Source organism: Dendrobates tinctorius, unplaced genomic scaffold (genome assembly GCF_039654945.1).
Source record: "Dendrobates tinctorius isolate UK_male_01 unplaced genomic scaffold, ASM3965494v1 ptg000150l, whole genome shotgun sequence".
NCBI lineage: Eukaryota > Metazoa > Chordata > Amphibia > Anura > Dendrobatidae > Dendrobates > Dendrobates tinctorius.
The window spans coordinates 11,145,314-11,165,504 of NW_027361817.1; the positions used below are offsets into that span (position 1 = coordinate 11,145,314).

Genomic DNA, 20,191 nt, shown 5'->3' on the forward strand with positions numbered 1-20,191 from the left:
TGGTATGAAAGTTAGGACCGATCCACTCAGTGCTGTGGTTCTGACCCCAGGGTCTCTTAAAGGTATCATTGGTTTGGAAGTTAGGGCAATTCCACTAAGCACTCTGGTTCTGACCCCAGGCCCCTCTTAAAGGGATCCCCGGTAGGGAAGTGAGGGCAAATCCTCTCTGCACTTTGGTACTGACCCCAGGCCTCTCTTAAAGGGATCTCCGGTATGGAAGTTAGGGCAAATCCCTCAGCGCTCTGATTCTGACCCCAGGCCTCTCTTAAAGGGATCATTGGTATGGAAGTCAGGGCAAATCCATCCAGCTCTTTGGTTCTGATGCCAGGTTTCTCTTAAAGGCATCCCTGTTATGAAAGTTAGGGCAATTCCACTCAGCGTTCTGGTTCTGACCCCAGGTTCTCTTAAAGGGATCCCCGTTATGGAAGTCAGGGCAATATGCCTTCAAATGCTCTGGTACTGACCCCAGGCCTCTATTAAAGGGATCATTGATATGGAAATCAGGGCAAATACATCCAACACTTTGGTTTTGACCCCAGGCCTCTCTTAAAGGGATCCCTGGTATGGAAGTTAGTACCGTTCCACTCAGCGCTGTGGTTCTGACCCCAGGGCCTCTTAAACCTCTTAAAGGGATCATTGATATGGAAGTTAGGGTAAATCCCTCAGTGCTCTGATTCTCACCCCAGGCTTCTATTAAAGGGATCATTGGTATGGAAGTCAGGGCAAACCCACTCAGCGCTCTGGTTCTGATGCCAGGCCTCTCTTAAAAAGATCCTCGGTATGGAAGTTAGCACTGTTCCACTCAGCATTCTGGTTCTGACCCCATGCTGATGGGATGATGTGGGATATTAGGGGTAGTAGTCCGGTGGCTTTGGCTGATGGGATGATGTGAGATATTAAGAGTAGTAGTCTGGTGGCTCTTGCTGACGGTATGATGTGGGATATTAGGGGTAGTAGTCCGATGGCTCTGGCTGATGCGATGATGTGGGATATTAAGGGTAGTAGTCCGGTGGCTCTGACGGAATGATGTGGGATATTAGGGGTAGTAGTCCGGTGGCTCTGACGGGATGATGTAGGATATTAGTGGTAGTAGTCAGGCAGCTGTGATGGGATGATATGGGATATTAGTGGTAGTTGTCCGGTGGCTCTGGCTGATGGGTGGATGGGGGATATTGGGGGTAGCAGTCCGATGGTTTTGACGGGATGATGTGGGATATTAAGGGTAGTAGTCTGGTGACTCTTGCTGATGGGATAATGTGGGATATTAGTGGTAGTAGTCGAGTGGCTCTGGCTGATGGGATGATGTGGGATATTAGGGGTAGTAGTCCGGTGGCTCTGGCTGATGGGACGATGTGGGATATTAGGGGTAGTAGTCCGGTAGCTCTGGCTGATGGGATGATGTGGGATATTATAGTGAATGTGGCTATGCGGAGTGGACGGGGCTCTACACTCAGGGTTATATATATATATATATATAGATATAATCATTATAATTTGTTATAACTAACCGTAGTTAGTTACTATGCCTGGGCAGCACCGGGCTCTTCAGCTAGTGGTAAATAAAGACACAGCCAGAATAAAGTCCTGTATTTGAAATAATCACACAGACTCCTTTATTGAATCTTAATTTACCATACTTACTGCATCGCCTAATTCCCGACTCCCTAGATCTCCTGCAACAAAAATAAAATAACAAACCAACACAAATACTCCCTGTCCACCGTAGTCCAATTACCGAGTGTCCCACGATGATCGGGAGATGTGACTGCTCTACACAGCTCCGGTGATACACTGACAGGAGATAATCGCTCATGCAATGCAACACTAAGAGTTCACCAGAGTTCGTGCTCTCACTTTACGGAACTACCGCTGTGTGAGAATATTCTCACGCTGCGGTGCCGCAAATGACAGCATGAACTCCGGTGACCTGACGACAGCGCAGTGATACACTGCAGGAGGATACCTCCTGTCAGTGTATCACCGGAGCCATGTACAGTGGTCACATCTCCCAATGTGTATGTTCTAAACATGAGATCGTCATGGGACAGTCGTTATTAAATTGTCTCCTGCGGAAAGGTAAGGATATGTTGGCTTATTATTTTATTTTTGCTGCAGGAGATCGAGAGTGTCGGAGACTAGGTGTTTTGTGAGTATGAATGTGTTTTTCTGTTTTACAATTGAACACAGTCGCTGGATGATGGGACTACTATCTCATCATCAGCTCATGCTGTCACTGCTATATGTGACAGCAGACATAGCCGGATGGAGTAGTGGTCCCATCAGACGATGCCTGGCTATACACACAGACACCCGCAGACAGACACCCATATATTCTCCGGTCACACATAGTCTCCGCCCACACACTCTTCCTCCTTCCTTTCCGCAGCGTTTATGGCATGCAAATCCACCACACATAGTATTTTGCATTTAACCCCAAAAAGTTCTACTTTGATCTTATCTGACAAGTATTTTCTTCCACATGCTGGCTGTGTCCCCTAAATGACTTTTTGCAAACTGCAAACGGGACTTCTTACTTCTGATGACTTACCGTAGTTTCACAAATGTCTTTCTTCTTGCCACTCTTCCATAAAAGCCTGATTTGTGGAGTATAAGACTAATAGTTGTCCTGTGGATAGATTCTCCCACCTGAGCTGTGGATGTGTCCAGCGTCACCAGAGTGACCATGGGCCTCTTGGCTGCTTCTCTAATTAGTGCTCTCCTTACTTGGGATATCAGTTTAGGCGGATGACCATGTTTTGGTAGACTTGCGGTTGTACCATGCTCTTTCCTTTTTTGAATGATGGATTGAACAGTTGTCCGTGAGATATTCAGGGCTTGACTTCAAAAAATTATGCCAGGAAATTATATTCATAAAGTGTACATAAATCTCCTTTAAAAATGGAATACTTTATTTTAAACCTTTTAAAAAACACCAGACCCACTATATTGTTTTCCCACCTATATTGATAGGGTCTATCAGGGGAGAGAGGGATAGTCCACGTTGAGTGGGGGTGCCAACCTCCACAGCAAGGAAGGAGAAAGCATAGGTTATTGCAGGGTCGTGGCAGGCAGGCTTTTTGGTCAATTATTGTTTCTGCATCTTATGGTATATGTACCTTTCTGCACTGGGTCTGGTGTTTTTTAAAAGGTTTAAAATAAAGTATTCAGTTTTTAAAGGATATTCAGGGCTTGGGCTACTTTTTTATTACCTAACCCTGCTTTACTCTTCTCCAAAACTTTATCCCTGACCTGTCTGTTGTGCGCCTTGGTTTTCATGATGCTGTTTAATCCCTATTCCCTAATGTTCTCAAACCTCTGAAGCCTTCACAGAACAGCTGTAGTTTTACTGAGAATTGGTCACTGAGGATTTTATTTAGGAGTAACAAACTACATGGAGTTGAATACAAATGCGCATTGCAATTTTAAGATTTACATTTTAAAAATAATTAGAAAACCATGTATCATTTCCTTTACACTTCACAAATGCTTTCTCTTTTGTGATGGTGTAGCACATAAAATACCAATAATATTTAAGTTTGTGGTAGAACGTGAAAAAGTTCAAGGGTTATAAATAGCTTTTCAACGCACTGTATAATTAATATAATAACAAAATAACAATATTTTGGCTCATAGCTTTGACTGTGTTATGGCTGTATTTTGCGTACAGCGGGAGCAGGGCTGATATAGATGTGCAAGACATTACTGTACTTCTGTATGCTTTCCTTTTTTATGGCATCTGACAGAAAAGAAATTGTGGCACTGATCTTAAAAATAAAAATTATTTCTTATATTCCTATATTCAATATGTTCTTTCATTTATAAAGCCTTATTAAAATGAGGCTGGAATGTTTATAAACCTTGCTGTATTGGCATATACTCCACTTATTACACTAATATATAAATCCTTATTGAATACATTTCCTTCAGATGCATTAAACCTAAATAAGAGCTGACGACCCCGCTATGCTGGCTGTATTCTGTCATAATGAGCGGCTGCACAGCTCGTTACAGCCGATGCAGTTCTCTGAGAGCTGTACAATACTTTCATTAGAATCCTACTGCAATGCTATCCCGGCTGCCATAAAGCAAATATGATAGTGGTTATTAAGGGCCTGACATAATCCATTACCAGCTCTTTCCAAATATATCTATATTTAGATATTTATGTCAGAAATGCATGCTTTATTGTGCAGAAATTATTTTCTTACCACTCAGTTGTGCTCAATATGCATAGTTTGCCTTGGTAAATGTGAAGACCTCCGACGTAACTTTATTCTTTCATGAGTTATTTACAAGTTTATGACCACTTATAAAATGTATGCAAAGTACCGCCCATTTTGTTGGATTGTCAATGCAACCCTCTTCTCCCACTCTTGACACACTGATAGCAACACCACAGAAGAAATGCTAGCACAGGCTTCCAGTATCCGTTGTTTTAGATGCTGCACATCTTGTATCTTCACACCATAGACAATTGCCTTCAGATGACCCCAAAGATAAAAGTCTAAGGGGTTCAAATTGGGAGACCTTGGTGGCCATTCAACTGGCCCAAGACGACCAATCCACTTTCCAGGAAACTGTTCATGTAGGAATGACCTGACACCCATAATTGATGGTATGTGTACAATTGATGGTTGATTGTACATTGATGGTATGGGGTACAAAGATAGTGGGGCCATTCTTCATCAATGGAAACCTCAACACCACTGGATAGCAGAAATTGCTACATGATGATGTGTTGCCCTCTTTATGCACTGATGATGGCACGTTCCCTGAGTTTTTCCAGCAGGATAATGCACCACCACATTATGGGTGTCAGGTCCGAACAAACTGACCCCCTTCGACTAGCATTTCTTTTGCGGTGTTGCTATGAGTGTGTCAAGAGTGGGAGAAGAGGGTTGCATTGACAATCCAACACAATGGGCAGCACTTTGAACACATTTTATAAGTGGTCATAAACTTGTAAATAAGTCATGAAAGAATAAAGTTACATTAAAACCAAGCACAACATTGTTTTTCTTGTGAAATTCTCAATAAGTTTGATGTGTCACATGACCCTCTTCCCATTGGAAAAAAAAAAGTTGGATCAAAAATTGGCCGACATCAAAATGGCCACCATGGTCACCACCCATCTTTAAAAGGTTTCCCCCTCCCATATACTAAAGTGCCACAGACAGGAAGTTGATATCACCAACCATTCCCATTTTATTTTGGTGTATCATATAAATGGCCACCTCTATATATATATTCTACATGTTTTTGTTTAAAAGGTTTTGTACAGAGCTTTTTTTTTCTCCCCATGCGGTGTCCATTCCATTGTTTTTGCTTTTGCACAGTTTAGGATTCCGACTAACGTATAAAAGGTTGAACTTCAGCCTTTTTTATTCAAAAGACATTGTTGGTCAGGACACAACTAAATATGCTTGTAAAACTGTTACTAGAGATGGGCGAACCCAAATAGTGAAGTTCAGCGTCTGTACCGAACACTTAATGTTCGCGCACGAACACCAAACACGGACTTCACCAGGAAGTCCGTGTTACTGTTCGGGTTCGTCCCATCAAACACCGGGTGTTTGTCGTGCTGTCATGTGCCTAACAGTGCAGCAAACACTTCCTCTGATCGGTGGTAAAATCGTTACCGCTGGTCAGACAGCCGTGGTTCCCATGCTGTCAAATTACAGCATGAGCCCGCAGCTGTGATTGGAGGTAAAAAGTTTAACACAGGTCACTGGTGGCTGATGGGACTACTGCTCCCATCAGCCTATGCCTGCTGCCGCTAATAATAGCGAGATGGGAATATTCGTCAATTGGCGACTGCACTCTAAATAAATAATTCAAAAAAGAAAAACGGCATGAGTTCCCTGTATTTTTGATAACCAGCCAGGCAAAACAGACAGATGGGGACTGCAACCCTCAGATGTCAGCTTCAGCAAGGTTGTTTATCAAGAATAGAGGGTTCCCCACACTTTTTTAAAATTATTTAAATAAATAACCAAAAAAAAGAATGTGGGGTCCCACCCATTTTGACAACCAGCCTTGCTAAAGCAGACATCTGGAGGATGGTATTCTCAGGCTAGTAAGACCCCTATTTATTATTAATCCTATAGTTATATTGTAAATAAACACACAGCCAGAATAAAGACCTTTAATTAAAAGAATGACACACAGACTCCTTTAACCCCTTTCCGACATCGGGCGTAAATTGACGCCGATGTCGGACTCCCTCCCTTTGATGTGGGCTCCAGCGGTGAGCCTAAATCTTTCCCAGCACATGTCAGCTGTTTTAAACAGCTGACATGTGCCCGGAACAGCCGCAGGTGAAATCACAATCCACCTGTTGCTATTAACCCATTAATTGCTGCAGATAAACTCTGACAGCGGCATTTAACATGCACCTCTGGCAATCATACTGGAAATCCGCCCATTGGTGACCCACATCACGTGATCGCGGGTGAGTAATTCTGCTACATACAGGTGATTTGACCATCGCCTGTATGTAGCAGAGCCGATCTGACAATTGCAGCTTCTAGTCTCCAACGGAGACTATTGAAGCATACAAAAAGTGAAAAAAAAGTTTTAAAAAACAGTAAAAAATATATATATTGAAGTTCAAATCATCCCACTTTTCCCCCATTCAAAATAAAACAATAAAAAAACAAACATACACATATTTGGTAGCACCGCATTCAGAATAGCCCAATCTATCAATATAAAAAAGAAGTAACCCGATCGCTAAATGGCGTAATGAGAAAAAAGTTCAAACCGCCATAATTACATTTTTTTGGTTGCCGCAACAATGCATTAAAATGCAATAACAGCCTATCAAAAGATCGCATCTACACCAAAATGGTGTCATTAAAAACATCAGCTTGGCACGCAAAAAATAAGCCTTCACTCAACCCAAGATCACGAAAAATGGAGACGCTGTGGGTATTGGAAAATGGAGCAATTGTTAATTTTTTTTAAACAAATTTTGGAATTTTTTTCATCACTTAAATAAAAAAGAAACTAAACATGTTTGGTGTCTATGAACTCGTAATGACCTGGAGAATCATAATGGTAGGTCAGTTTTACCATTTTGTGTACATGGTGAAACAAAAATAACAAGTGTCTGATTGCACTTTTTTTGCAATTTCACCACACTTGGAATTTGTTCCAGTTTTCGAGTACACGTCGTGGTAAAACCAATAGTGTACTTCAAAAATACAACTCGTCCTGCAAAAAACAAGCCCACACATGGCCATTTTGACCAAAAAAATAAAAAAAGTTATGGCTCTGGGAAGAAGTGGAGCAAAAAATGAAAATGCAAAACAAAAAATACCTCAGATTTGGTATAGCAGCTAACCTTGATAACAGCTGATTGCTACTTATTCTATATTGAAGAATTTCATATGCAAGACAATCTAAGAGCTACTAACAAAACTTGACTTCCTATTACACTTACAGGATGCTCAAAGATCAAGTCAAGGAAATTGTGTCTTATCGGTCTATAGCGGAAATATGAAGCATTTATCCCCTTTCCTACATTAGACGTACTATTCCGTTCATGTGACCTGGGAACTAAGTCCCAAGGACGGAATAGTACGTCTAATGGGATCAGCTGCGCTCACGGGGGGAGCGCAGCTGATCGCGGCCGGGTGTCAGCTGATTATCACAGCTGACACCCGGCACAATGTTGCAAAATAGAAAAAACACGGCACTCAGTGTGGATGGAGGGAGGTGCACAAGTCGGGTATCCAGCCAACTAACAATGTAGTACAAAAACTTGGCACTCAAAAGAAAAATTGATTTGACAGTTCCTTTATTGTAAAAGGCATCCAGTTAAGTATACTTCTTTTACTTCTTTGAACGTTTTCGGTCATACAATTGACCTTCATCAGAAACAGAATTTTTTCACAGTTGGTTTTAACTGAGAGGAACTGGGTATATTCATTAATAATGTGGAGAAACAGACGTCTGGGGAGCAGCAGCTACTGAGGATGAAAGGACACCATTCATGTAGGAAATCACCAGACCCACGGGTTTGACACCTTGGGTTATACAGGGACCGGTAGATCTAATAATTGGTGTGGGTGTCCAGAAATTTGTACTGTAATATACAGGGAGGCAAGTGTGTCACAGGGAGAGTGAACGCGCTGTTCAGGAGCACTGAGGGTGCAGAGGAATAGCGCTTGGTCTGTGGCTCTCATACCAGCAGCACATGCGTCCAGCCACAGACCAAGCGCTATTCCTCTGCACCCTCAGTGCTTCTCCTGAACAGCGCGTTCACTCTCCCTGTGTCACACTTGCCTCCCTGGGCAGGACAGACCATTTGGATAATCACAGCACCCAGTTGTGGACATTCATGCCTGTCACAAACAATACAGGATAGTTTCCTGAATATATTACAGTACAAATTTCTGGACACCCACACCAATTATTGGATCTACCGGTCCCTGTATAACCCAAGGTGTCAAACCCGTGGGTCTGGTCCTTTCATCCTCAGTAGCTGCTGCTCCCCAGACGTCTGTTTCTCCACATTATTAATGAATATACCCAGTTCCTCTCAGTTAAAACCAACTGTGAAAAAATTCTGTTTCTGATGAAGGTCAATTGTATGACCGAAAACGTTTAAAGAAGTAAAAGAAGTATATTTAACTGGATGCCTTTTACAATAAAGGAACTGTCAAATCAATTTTTCTTTTGAGTGCCAAGTTTTTGCACTACCCGGCACAATGTGTCAGGGGAGCCCTGGCACACCGCGATCAAACATGATCGCGGTGTACCGGGGGTTAAAGGAAGCATCGGCAGGGAGGGTGCTCCCTCCGTGCTTCCCTGCGACCCCCACAGCAGCGCAATGTGCAGCGCAATGTGCAGCGCCGCTGCAGTGGTCGCCTTCCCTGCAGGTCCCCGGATCCAATATGGCGACAGGGACCTTCGGGGGCCTGCAGGGAGCCGGCTTCCTCACTGCCCGCAGAGCGCAGGCATGAGGAAGCCTGCAGCAGTGCCTGTGACAGATCGCTGATCTGTCACAGCGATCTGTGATGTGACAGATCAGCGATCTGTCACAGGACAGTGATGTCCCCCATGGGACATTATAATAAAGTTTAAAAAAAAAGTGCAAAAATAATTTTAAAAAAATCGCTAAATAAATTTAAAAAAAAAATATTCCCTAATAAATTCATTTTTTGAAAAAAAAAAATAAAAGTACACATATTTGGTATCGCCGCGTCCTTTATGACCCACCCTATAAAACTGTCCCATTAGTTAACCCCTTTAGCGAACCCCTTAAAAAATAAAAATAAAAAACAAAGCAAAAAATAATGATTTATCATACCGTCGAACAAAAAGTGCAATGACGCGCGATCAAAAAGACGCATATAAATATCCATGGTACCACTGAAAACGTCATCTTGTCCCGCAAAAAACGAGCCACGACACAGCATCATCAGCGAAAAAATAAAAAAGTTATAGATCGCAGAATAAAGCGATGCAAAATTAATTATTTTTTATATAAAATAGTTTTCATTGCATAAAACTGCCAAAACATAAAAAAAGACATAAATAAGGTATCGCTGTAACCGTACTGACCCGAAGCATAAAACCGCTTTATCAATTTTACCGCACGCGGAACGGTGTAAACGCACCCCCCAAAAGAAATTCATGAAATGCTGTTTTTTGTTCATTCTGCGTCCCAAAAATCGGAATAAAAAGCGATCAAAAAATGTCACGTGCCCAAAAATGGTACCAATAAAAATGTCAACTCGTCCCGCAAAAAATAAGACCCCACATGACTCAGTGGGTCAAAATATGGAAAAATTATAGCTCTCAAAATGTGGAGATGCATAAACTATTTTTACAATAAAAAGAGTCTTTTAGCGTATGACAGCTGCCAAAAATAAAAACCCACCATATATAGTAAATCAAACCCCCCGTTATCACCCCCTTAGTTAGGGAAAAATAATAAAATAAAAAAAAATTATTTATTTCCATTTTCCCATTAGGGCTAGGGTTGGCCTTAGAATTGGGGGGTTTCCACTGTTTAGGCACATCAGGGGCTTTCCAAACGCGATATGGCGTCCAACCTCAATTCCAGCCAAAAAAGTTAAATGGCGCTGCTTCCCTTCCGAGCTCTGCCATGTGCCCAAATAGTGGTTTACCCCCATATATGGGGTATCAGCGTACTAAGGACAAATTGCACAATAACTTTTAGGGTCCTGTTACTCTTGGGAAAATAAAAATTGGGGGTGAAAAGATCATTTTTGTGGAAAAAAATATGATTTTTTTAATTGTACGGCTGTACGTTATAAACTTCTGTGAAGCCCTTGGGGGTTCAAAGAGCTCAACACATATCTAGATAAGTTCCTTGGGGGGTCTAGTTTCCAAAATGGGGTCACTTTTGGGGGGTTTCCACTGTTTAGGCACATCAAGGGCTCTCCAAATGTGGCATGGCCTCCAATCTGAATTCCAGCCAATTTTGCAGTGAAAAAGTCAAACGGCGCTCCTTCCCTTCCGAGCTCTGCCATGCGACCAAACAGTGATTCCCCCCATATATCAGGTATCAGTGTACTCAGGACAAATTGCACAATAACTTTTCCAGTCCAATTTCTCCTGATACCCTTGGTAAAATAAAAAAATTAAAAAATTGAACCTGAAGTAATTTTTTTTGTGAAAAAAAGTTAAATGTTCATTTTTTTTAAAACATTCAAAAATTTCCTGTGAAGCACCTGAAGGGTTAATAAACTTCTTGAATGTGGTTTTAAGCACCTTAAGGGGTGCAGTTTTTAGAATGGTGTCACTTTTGGGTATTTTCTATCATATAGACCCCTCAAAGTGACTTCAAATGTGATGTGGTCCATAAAAATAAAATGGTGTTGTAAAAATGAGAAATCGCTGGTCAACTTTTAACCCTTATAACTTCCTAACAAAAAAAAATGTTGGTTCCCAAATTGTGCTGATGTAAAGTAAACATGTGGGAAATGTTACTTATTATGTTTTTTGAGTGCCGTATCTCTGTGATTTAAGAGCATAAAAATTCAAAGTTGGAAAATTGCGAAATTTTCAAAATTTTTGCCAAATTTCCATTTTTTTCACAAATAAACGCAAGTTATATGAATGAAATTTTACCACTAACATGAAGTACAATATGTCACAAGAAAACAATGTCAGAATCACCGGGATCCATGGAAGCGTTCCAGAGCTATTACCTCATAAAGGGACAGTGGTCAGAATTGTAAAAATTGGCCCGGGAGTTAACGTGCAAACCACCCTTGGGGGTAAAGGGGTTAATATAACCCTTATTAACAAACTGATATGTCTTTCTGAAATCCTGACCACTATATCAGTTTCCTATGGAATGGCCATGTAGTTATAATATATTAATTTTATTGTAATATTTACATTTTTATTTTATTTTTTTTTCAACTACAGAACATGCTGCAACAGAGTTATCCCAGTTGTGTTAAACTAAAGTGGGAAGCAAAATGTAAAAGCTAGAGCCAATTTAATAAAACAATACCAGACAGCTTCGTAGTAACTTGGTCTATGCTTTAATTTACAACTTTACAACTTAAAAAGTGGTTTTCTGATTTTGGAAAACCCATATTACCTTGCTTACAGTTTTTTTTTTTTTTTTTAAACAAAATTTGATATATTTACAGACCCGAGTCTTCTCCACTGTTCCTGGTATCTAGTATCATCTGCAGCACTTATGTCACATCAACAGTGCTGCAGCCAAACAGAAAGCTCAGATCCAATGAGCTCAGTTATTGGCTGCAGCGCTGTTAATGTGACGCAATAACAGTCACTGGGAGACTTTGGGCTGGACCTGGGGAAGGTGAGTAAAGTGCCACTTAAATTTGAACCACATTGTAGGGGTTAAATTGCTTTTCTAAATGGGCATACGATCCCCTTCATATATTGCTTTTCTTTGTAGCAAAAATAAACATATTCACTTACAAAAAACAATGCTCGATAGAAGTTGTGAAAAAGAAGAAGCTATGATTTTAAATGAAGTGTGTCTCCATTAATGACTGAACGTTGGGCTGCGTACATAACAGAAAATCTGTTTTCTGCACATGATTTTTGGAATCTTTCATCATCTATATTTAAACACTGCGCTCAAATTAAGAAGTGATTGCAGATGAGCTTTGCAGTCAAGCAAAATGACTTTACAAATAAATATCAAACGATATCTGCACATAATAAAGAATTGTGACAAGAGAAACAAAGTGCCATTTAAAGGTAATTTAGCTTAATTATTTTTTTAATTGGTTTCCTCTGTAATCTAAAGTAAAACCGTATTTTCAGTTCTGGAATATAATCATTCCAGTGATCAAGCGCTCGCTTTTTCCAGTACTTGATATTCAGCATTTTGTGATTGTAAAAGGATCATTACACACTGCAAGCATCACAATTATTATTTAACTGGAATTATAATAAAGAAGGCAGATGACAATCTCCGTCTTACCTCCCAGTAGTATCGCAGTTGGCTTAACCATTCAAAGTCATTCTCATCACTAACTTGCTTTCTAACTAGTGCTGAAAGAACATCCCTTGCATGGACATCCAGGACCACAAGTGCCCCGAGAGTCACCCGGTTCTGCTTTGATAATGTTCCACGCACCAGGGCCACAATATCGTCAATTTGTTTATTATTTTGTTCCAGGTAATCTTCAAGAGCCTAAAATCATTGAGATAAAGCCATAATAACATAAATGACAACATCCAGATTTATCTATGGCACATGATGCCGTGTGGCAGTGGTGAACCATCTCTGCTGAACATACCTTCTGGCCTTGCCTGATAGACAGCTGAACGTCATTTGTCCAGAAACACTGCGATACACACAATACAGTCTGCCCTGGCCATTCCCTTACCCAGTCAATACGTGTTGCTTTAGGATAGGCTTCGATAGCTTCACCAATCACCTGAAAAAAAGATGTATTCATTCAATGTCATCACTGGCAATACTCATGGTTTAAGATTTGCTGCCCTAAATCGCATAGGGAACCTACTTTTGCCTCTTTTTGTAACACACTCCATTGCTTATCTTGTACTGATCCTCCACACTCTGAATATTAATCCTATGTTCACAATTTTAAAGACAGAACTAACCAATAAACAGAATTCTAAAGGGGGCAACTACATAGGCCGATAATCAGAAACGAGCATTTATAGGAGAACTCGTTTCCCAATTATCGTCTAGTGCAAACATGCTGCCAATCACACGACACCAGCTTGTCACCAGGGGAAATTATTTTTAACCAATAGGAAAATTACATAAAAGTAGAAATAAGCCTCACCGTGTAATATATAGAAGGTTGCTCCTCATTTATATAGCTAGGATACAAGTCCATTGATCACTGGATGATTCACAGAAAAAAAGGATTAAAAAGGAACCATTGGCTAATTTCTGGTACAAGGGATCAGGTCTTTATTTCACATGATTAAAAGCGAATTTTCCCACTGACGCGTTTCTGGCCGTAGCCCTTAGTCACGGAATGATTACGCCAATGGATCCTTTTTCTCCTTTTTTTACTGTGAAATGATATTTAAGCATGCTTAAAAATCATAATTCTTGGCAGCACATTGCCCTGTATAAACAAAGTATGTGCTGCTGATATCAATGGTACTCTATCCACACAGAACAATCGTATTACCGATCGTTGTGCGCATGGCAGTGCGGTTGGCGTCTCTAAACAGGCCATTAAATGACTGGTTGCCAGTTTGTATGCAGCCAATCGGTACCCGTTTAATGGCTGCTGATGGCTGGTGTAAATCCAGCAAAAGGCTATGTGCACATGTTGAGTATTTGCAGATTTTTCTGCAACAAAAAAACGGAGAAATGGCAGGAAAAACAGTATGTGTAAAATATATGCATTTTGACGTTTTTTTACATGCAATTTATTATGCGTTTTGTACCCAAGTGAATGGGTGAAAAACACTGGAAAAATTGCTGTCAAAAGTTGACATGCTGCAGATTTGGAAAAAACACTTTGAAGGTTCAAATCAATAAGGAAGCACTGAGCAGCAGAAATCTCATTTACTTTCCTGGTACTGTAAAGTGCAGCGTTTCTAAACTTCAAAAACCCACAAAGAAAAACGCACCAAAATTGCAGCGTCTGAACAAGCACTAATAATTCAGCTCCTGGATTGAGGCAAGACAGTCATCTTTGTCTATATCAGATTACTAAAAAGGTGAGATTACACATACTAGAAAACATACTAAAAATACACATACTAGAAAGCAAATTACCTGAACAAGTCCTGTGCAGACAGTGAAAAAACTGGGGATCCTAGGAAAATGAATCTGCGAAGCCTGCACAATTGTGAATGCAGCTCTGGGCTACAAGATGGCGTGTAAAGTGGAAATCTACGTTGAATGCTCTGTCAATAAGCGTGGGGGAATGATGTGCGGAAGATTGAGGACAGTGATGTACCGGTACATCACGGGAAAAGATACAGAATGTGCTGCAAAACTTCTAGAGCAAAGAAAGTGCAACAAAACTAGAAAGGAATGAAGTTCTGTGAATATTGGGATTCATGATGTACCTGAGGACTTAAAATGCCTTAAAACGACAAGGGTCAGTGGTGCTTCAAATGGTGCACGTGTTATTACATGCATGATCATGGGAGGCCAGATGTAACTAACAGATTCAGCCGAAGAAAGGAAATGGTTAAGCGTGGTTCCCACATCAAACGCGTAGATCTATGAGATATCTCTGTTCTATGGATTTGAACTGTGTCTGTAATTATGCTTTTTAATATTTTTTTTACATTTTTACCGGTTTGTTATTTTGCACAAATTAAAACATACTACAGTCTGCGAAGCTGGATTTTCCTTTCTCCCACTGAATATTCATCGCATCCTGGTACAGACGCTTTCCCTGCTCCAGACTTTATGGCGATTTATTGAGAATGAGCTGGACTTTTATTATAAATAACTCATACCTTATGAACAGACTGAATCATTGCAGACTCGAGCTCCACAAGCCACTTTTCAACTTGGCCTCTGGCTTTTGATGTGGAAATTGTGTTGACTAGTTGCACCACCTCCCCTTCACTACTGTTCATGTGTGTGATATCTAAAATGTCCGTAAATTCGACTTTTGCTATTCCTTCAAAGCATTTCTTTAGATGGGGTTGTACTCTGGAATAATGCAAATACACACAAATATGTATAATAGTCCAAAATAAGAACTTACAAATTACTTACTTATTAATTATTGGTTACACCCAAATAGCTGGATGTTTGATAGCACTTTGATAATGACATTCATTACAAACGTTTTGTAGCCTAGCCAATTAATGCTCTTTGTAACTAACTAATATCATTGCTCACATCCGGTCAAACTCCAGATCAAATGGAAGGGTTGGCAGTGTCATAGCTAGGTTCCTGCTATTAGTGCATGCAGGCAGAATTTTGGTGGTGTTTTGTGTCTAGCCATATAAAGAGAAATCATGAAATATTCAATCTAGACACTGACCATTAGACCATTAACAATAAATTGACATTTTGTCATAATTCCTATTATCAGTGTGTCTGAACGAAGTGAATGACAGTTCTGCCGTCTAATCTAGGATAGGGGTGTGCTGAGCTGTCAGTATGGTGCTGGACAGGTTTGCCATCCAATCTAGGATGGGGCATGCTGAGTTGTCATTATGGTGATATACAGTTTTGCCGTCCAATCTAGATCAGAGGCATCCTGAGTTGTCAGTATGGTGATGGACAGTTCTGCCACCCAATCTAGGACAGGGGCATGCTGAGCTGTGGGTATGGTGATGGACAGTTCTGCCACCCAATCTAGGACAGGGGCATGCTGAGCTGTGGGTATGGTGATGGAAAGTCCTGCTATCCAATCTAGGAAAGGGGCGTGCTAAGCTGTCAGTATGGTGATTGACAGCTCAGCCATCCAATCGAATGCTGGGGCATACTGAGCTGTCAGTGATAGTTTAGAAGGCCAATCAGGACCAGGGTGTGCTGGGTCTTCATCCATGTGTCTCCTGTTCAGAGTACTTACCTGGCTATTTAGCTAGCTCTCTGCCTTAGATTGCTGACAACTGTAGCTTTGCACATAAGGTGTGTGTGAGTACTGTGCTGTGCTCCTAGTCTTGTAGTCTTGGATTTGCCTTGACCATCAGTTTGCCTTGCCCTTTCTTTGTGATGCCATATATTTTTGGAATTCTGACTTTGGACAGTTACCTGACTACACCTTTGTCTCACCCCTCTGTCTATGAAGTACCCTTTTGGCTTTTGACCTCGGACCTGTTGACTACCCAGCCTTACAGCTTGTTAATAAGTAGTGACTAGCGTCAAACATTTCTGTTTCATTCACAGTGCACAGCTCACTGTACAAGTGCAAGATGAGCAGAGTCATCTCATTCTCATTAGAGGGTGGGTAGCGCTATTGCATTGCCAGAAGTCTAGAAAGGTCCGTTATTCCTGCATTTCCAGAAGGGACGTAAAAACTCCTCGGCATCGGTTACGCAGACCTCATAAACATGCTTGACTACCTGGAGGCAGGTTTAGTCCTCTAGTTATAACCTTCTACTGATAAAACAGTGATTTCATCCAAACTAAACTAAGCAGTTCAATAAGTGATACATCACTGGAATCAGGCTTTCTGCCCTTACTTCGTGTTGCTCTCAGATTAAGTGACAAAAACCTGTTGAAATATTCCCTACATAATCCACAGAGTATTCCTGGTATCGAGCTCCTGCACAAAAGTACTTCTCTGCACTGAAAAAAAGTAAAGTACTGCAATGCACGTACTCTGGGGTTCTTTGACCTTTCCCGAAACTTGCGCACTGCAGCACTTTACTCTGCCCTCAAAAGGGCAGCTAAGTGAGCAGGAGCATGATGCCAGGGAGACTGTGTGGATGTCATAGGGGCGCGTCATCCACTCAAAGCAAGAAGAAGGGCGGCGATCGTAAGAAAGTGGGAGGTGCTAGATCAAGAACATCAACACCCCTCAGACAAGACCACCCCCCAGGTAAGTATAATAAAAGCTCTTTTTCTTGTCTTACAGGTCAGGATGGGGGCAGATATACAGCATTATAGAATGCTGTATATCAAGGCTGAAAGGTGGTGGCCGCATCTCATATCAGCCAAACCTGGTGACAGGTTCCCTTTAAAGGAGTTGACTTGCAGTGAATTGCATATTTACGTACAGAAACCTAGAAAAAAATATATTTTGTCAGAAATTGTATTTTGATTGTTTTATGTTCTGTCTACATAGCCTGATTAGTAACATGATGGTGAGAGTTGGATTCATAACTGGAGTCAGAGCGGGAACTTTGGCTTAGTGACTCCAAAGTTGATACCACCTCTAGGCTGAGAAGCAAACCCATTCCTAAAGTGCAGCCCCCACCACAAGCCAGAATCCATACTCCAAGTACATATGTAGTACGGATCCTGAATCAATACAAGAGGAGGCAGGCAATTACACTGGGGAAAATCAGGGTTTGGAGGCCACTTAGATGTGATTTTTCTATGGAAATGAAGCCAAAGGACTCACAATTCTGAAAAAAATTGTATGTTTAGTTACATGGTAAGTTATCGGAAAGATGTATATCTTTGTACCGTGTTAGCCAGTAGATAGAAAAATATTCAGGATTGAGAGTCCTCAGTGGTTGATACCTTTTAATGGCTAACTGAAAAGATGGTAACAAATTGCAAGCTTTCGAGACTACTCAGGTCTCTTCATCAGGCTTGACTAATACAAAATCTGAAGTCACATATTTATGCACAATACAGCCTAGAAAAAATGCAATAGATAAGACAAGTGACGTGAAGCAGAACTATCAATATGGGAGAGGGAGAAACAAATATAAACATTGGACCAGTTCATAGATAAGGAGTCCGGATGTTTTATGGTCCTCTGATTGGGGTCTAGTTCTGTGTTGCCCTGCAAGGTTTTAAAAGGAAATTCCTTAGTTGATGTAAAAAGACATAAATCCATGCGACACATTCATTCATTCCAGTCAGTGCTGGAATGAATGTGTCGCATGGATTTATGTCTTTTTACATCAACTAAGGAATTTCCTTTTAAAACCTCGTGGGGGCATCACAACACAGAACTAGACCCCAATCAGAGGACCATAAAACATCTGGACTCCTTATCTATGAACTGGTCCAATGTTTATATTTGTTTCTCCCTCTCCCATATTGATAGTTCTGCTTCACGTCACTTGTCTTATCTATTGCATTTTTTCTAGGCTGTATTGTGCATAAATATGTGACTTCAGATTTTGTATTAGTCTAGCCTGATGAAGAGACCTGAGGAGTCTCGAAAGCTTGCAATTTGTTACCATCTTTTCAGTTAGCCATTAAAAGGTATCAACTACTGAGGACTCTCAATCCTGAATATGTTAAGTTATCTTAATTCTCTTATGTGAGCTAACTTTCTGTGACAATTTATCAATGTGGTGCATTAATAGGGAAGATAAGTTTTGTAAGGGTATGTGCGCACGTTGCGGATTCGTCTGCGGATCCGCAGCAGTTTTCCAGGGGATGTACAGTACCACGCTATCCTACGGAAAACAAAAACCGCTGTGCACATGCTGTGGAAAAATCAGTGCGGAAATGCAGCGGTTTATTTTCCGCAGCATCTTAATTCTTTGTGCGGATTCCGCAGCGTTTTTACACCTATTCCATTATAGGAATCCGCAGGTGTAAAAATGCAGGCCAATCCGCACAAAATCCGCAATAAATCTGCAGGAAATCCGCAGGTAATCCGCAGTAAAAACAAGGGTATTTTGACCTGCAGATTCTGCAGATTCCGCGCGGAAAAATCTGCAGACGAATCCGCAACATGTGCACATATCCTTACATCTGTACATAGTGAATTTCGGTATCAGACAATAACAATACCATGGAAAATGAAGCAGATCATAGGATGGGATCATTAAAACTTACCTGGTTGGATCCTTGGTTTCTGACAAAATTTCAAGGAGCTCATCATTAGACAAAAAGAAAAATCGAGGGAAAAATAGTCGTTTCTTTTCTAGGTAATCATTAAGCCCTTTTAAAATAAGTTCCAAAAACTCATTTGACTTTTTGAATCTTTCAAGCATTTTCTCAATCATAACCACAGAAAGGACGTGCTTGTCCTGGAAAAGAGAATCACATATACATTGCTTTACATTTTCCAGATATTTGGATTAATTTACAGATTAAAAGTTTATCCCACATGAAGAATGATCACATTATAACAGCTCACAATTTCTGAGTGAAATTATTCAAATTTTTAAATAAAAAAGAAATTACATTATTAACCTCTTTCTGACATGCCCAATTTTAGGGTTTTTTTCCTCCCCTTTTTCCAAAAAACTTAACTTTGTATTTTCATTAACATAGCCATATGAGGGCCTGTGTTTTGCTTATTTAGTTGTTGTTTGTAATGATAACAATCAATTTTCCACATAAAGTATTGAAAAATGGGGAAAAAATCAAAGTGAGGTAAAAAGTTTTTTTGTTTGTTCAATGTACTGTGAAAGGTTAATACTATAACAGCAATACCATTTATACAGTTTTTTTTATTTTACTGTTTTATCTTTTTTGCTTGCTTGTTTTTATGTGGTTTGTGATACCATTTTCATCTTGCCAAGACCTAATTGTTTTTCCATTTTTCCATTGATCGAGTTGTCTGTTTTTTTAACTTGTGGACTGAGCAGTAGTTACAAGTTTCTGATTGTTTTGTATTCCAATTTTAGGGAGCACAGTAAGTATTGACCCAAAAAAACCACAACCATGCCATTTTCATCTTCTTTACAGCACTTACCCAATGTGTAATATATTTATATATTTTGAAAGATCGTACTTATATTGATTGATGCAGCAATAGCAAATATGCAAATTTTTTTCTTGCTTTTAATTTAGTTGGCCAGATAACCGAAGAACTTTAAGCAGAAAATGATATGAATTAAAACATCTGCTCGGTCTGTACAGGATCTGTGTTGAGTATAAGGCTACGTTCCCAGAATAAGTATTTGGTTCATTTTGGTGCAGATTTTCTATTAGTTTCTGGTAGCTTCTCTTACAGGCAGATGCCGTCAGTATAATACAGATAGCACCTGCAGTTTGCTGAACGGGCTCAGCTACTCAACCTCCACGCATGTGGACCCTGGCACAAACACTCAGGTACATCCTCTTATGCTAAGGCATTAATAATTGTACAATTATCACACACAACTTATATACAGAAGCATA

General features: G+C 40.4%; 1 protein-coding gene across 1 annotated transcript in view; it reads right to left on the reverse strand.

Annotated features, from left to right (window-relative positions):
* DNAH7 (dynein axonemal heavy chain 7) overlaps nt 1-20,191 on the reverse strand; it is a 529,416-nt gene that overhangs the window by 305,962 nt on the left and 203,263 nt on the right. Inside the window, exons 19-22 of the mRNA XM_073546702.1 lie at nt 18,899-19,092; nt 14,932-15,130; nt 12,768-12,908; nt 12,449-12,661 (exon numbers count right to left, since the gene is read on the reverse strand). Coding sequence (XP_073402803.1) covers nt 12,449-12,661; nt 12,768-12,908; nt 14,932-15,130; nt 18,899-19,092 — 747 coding nt within the window. The remainder of the gene's footprint in view (nt 1-12,448; nt 12,662-12,767; nt 12,909-14,931; nt 15,131-18,898; nt 19,093-20,191) is intronic.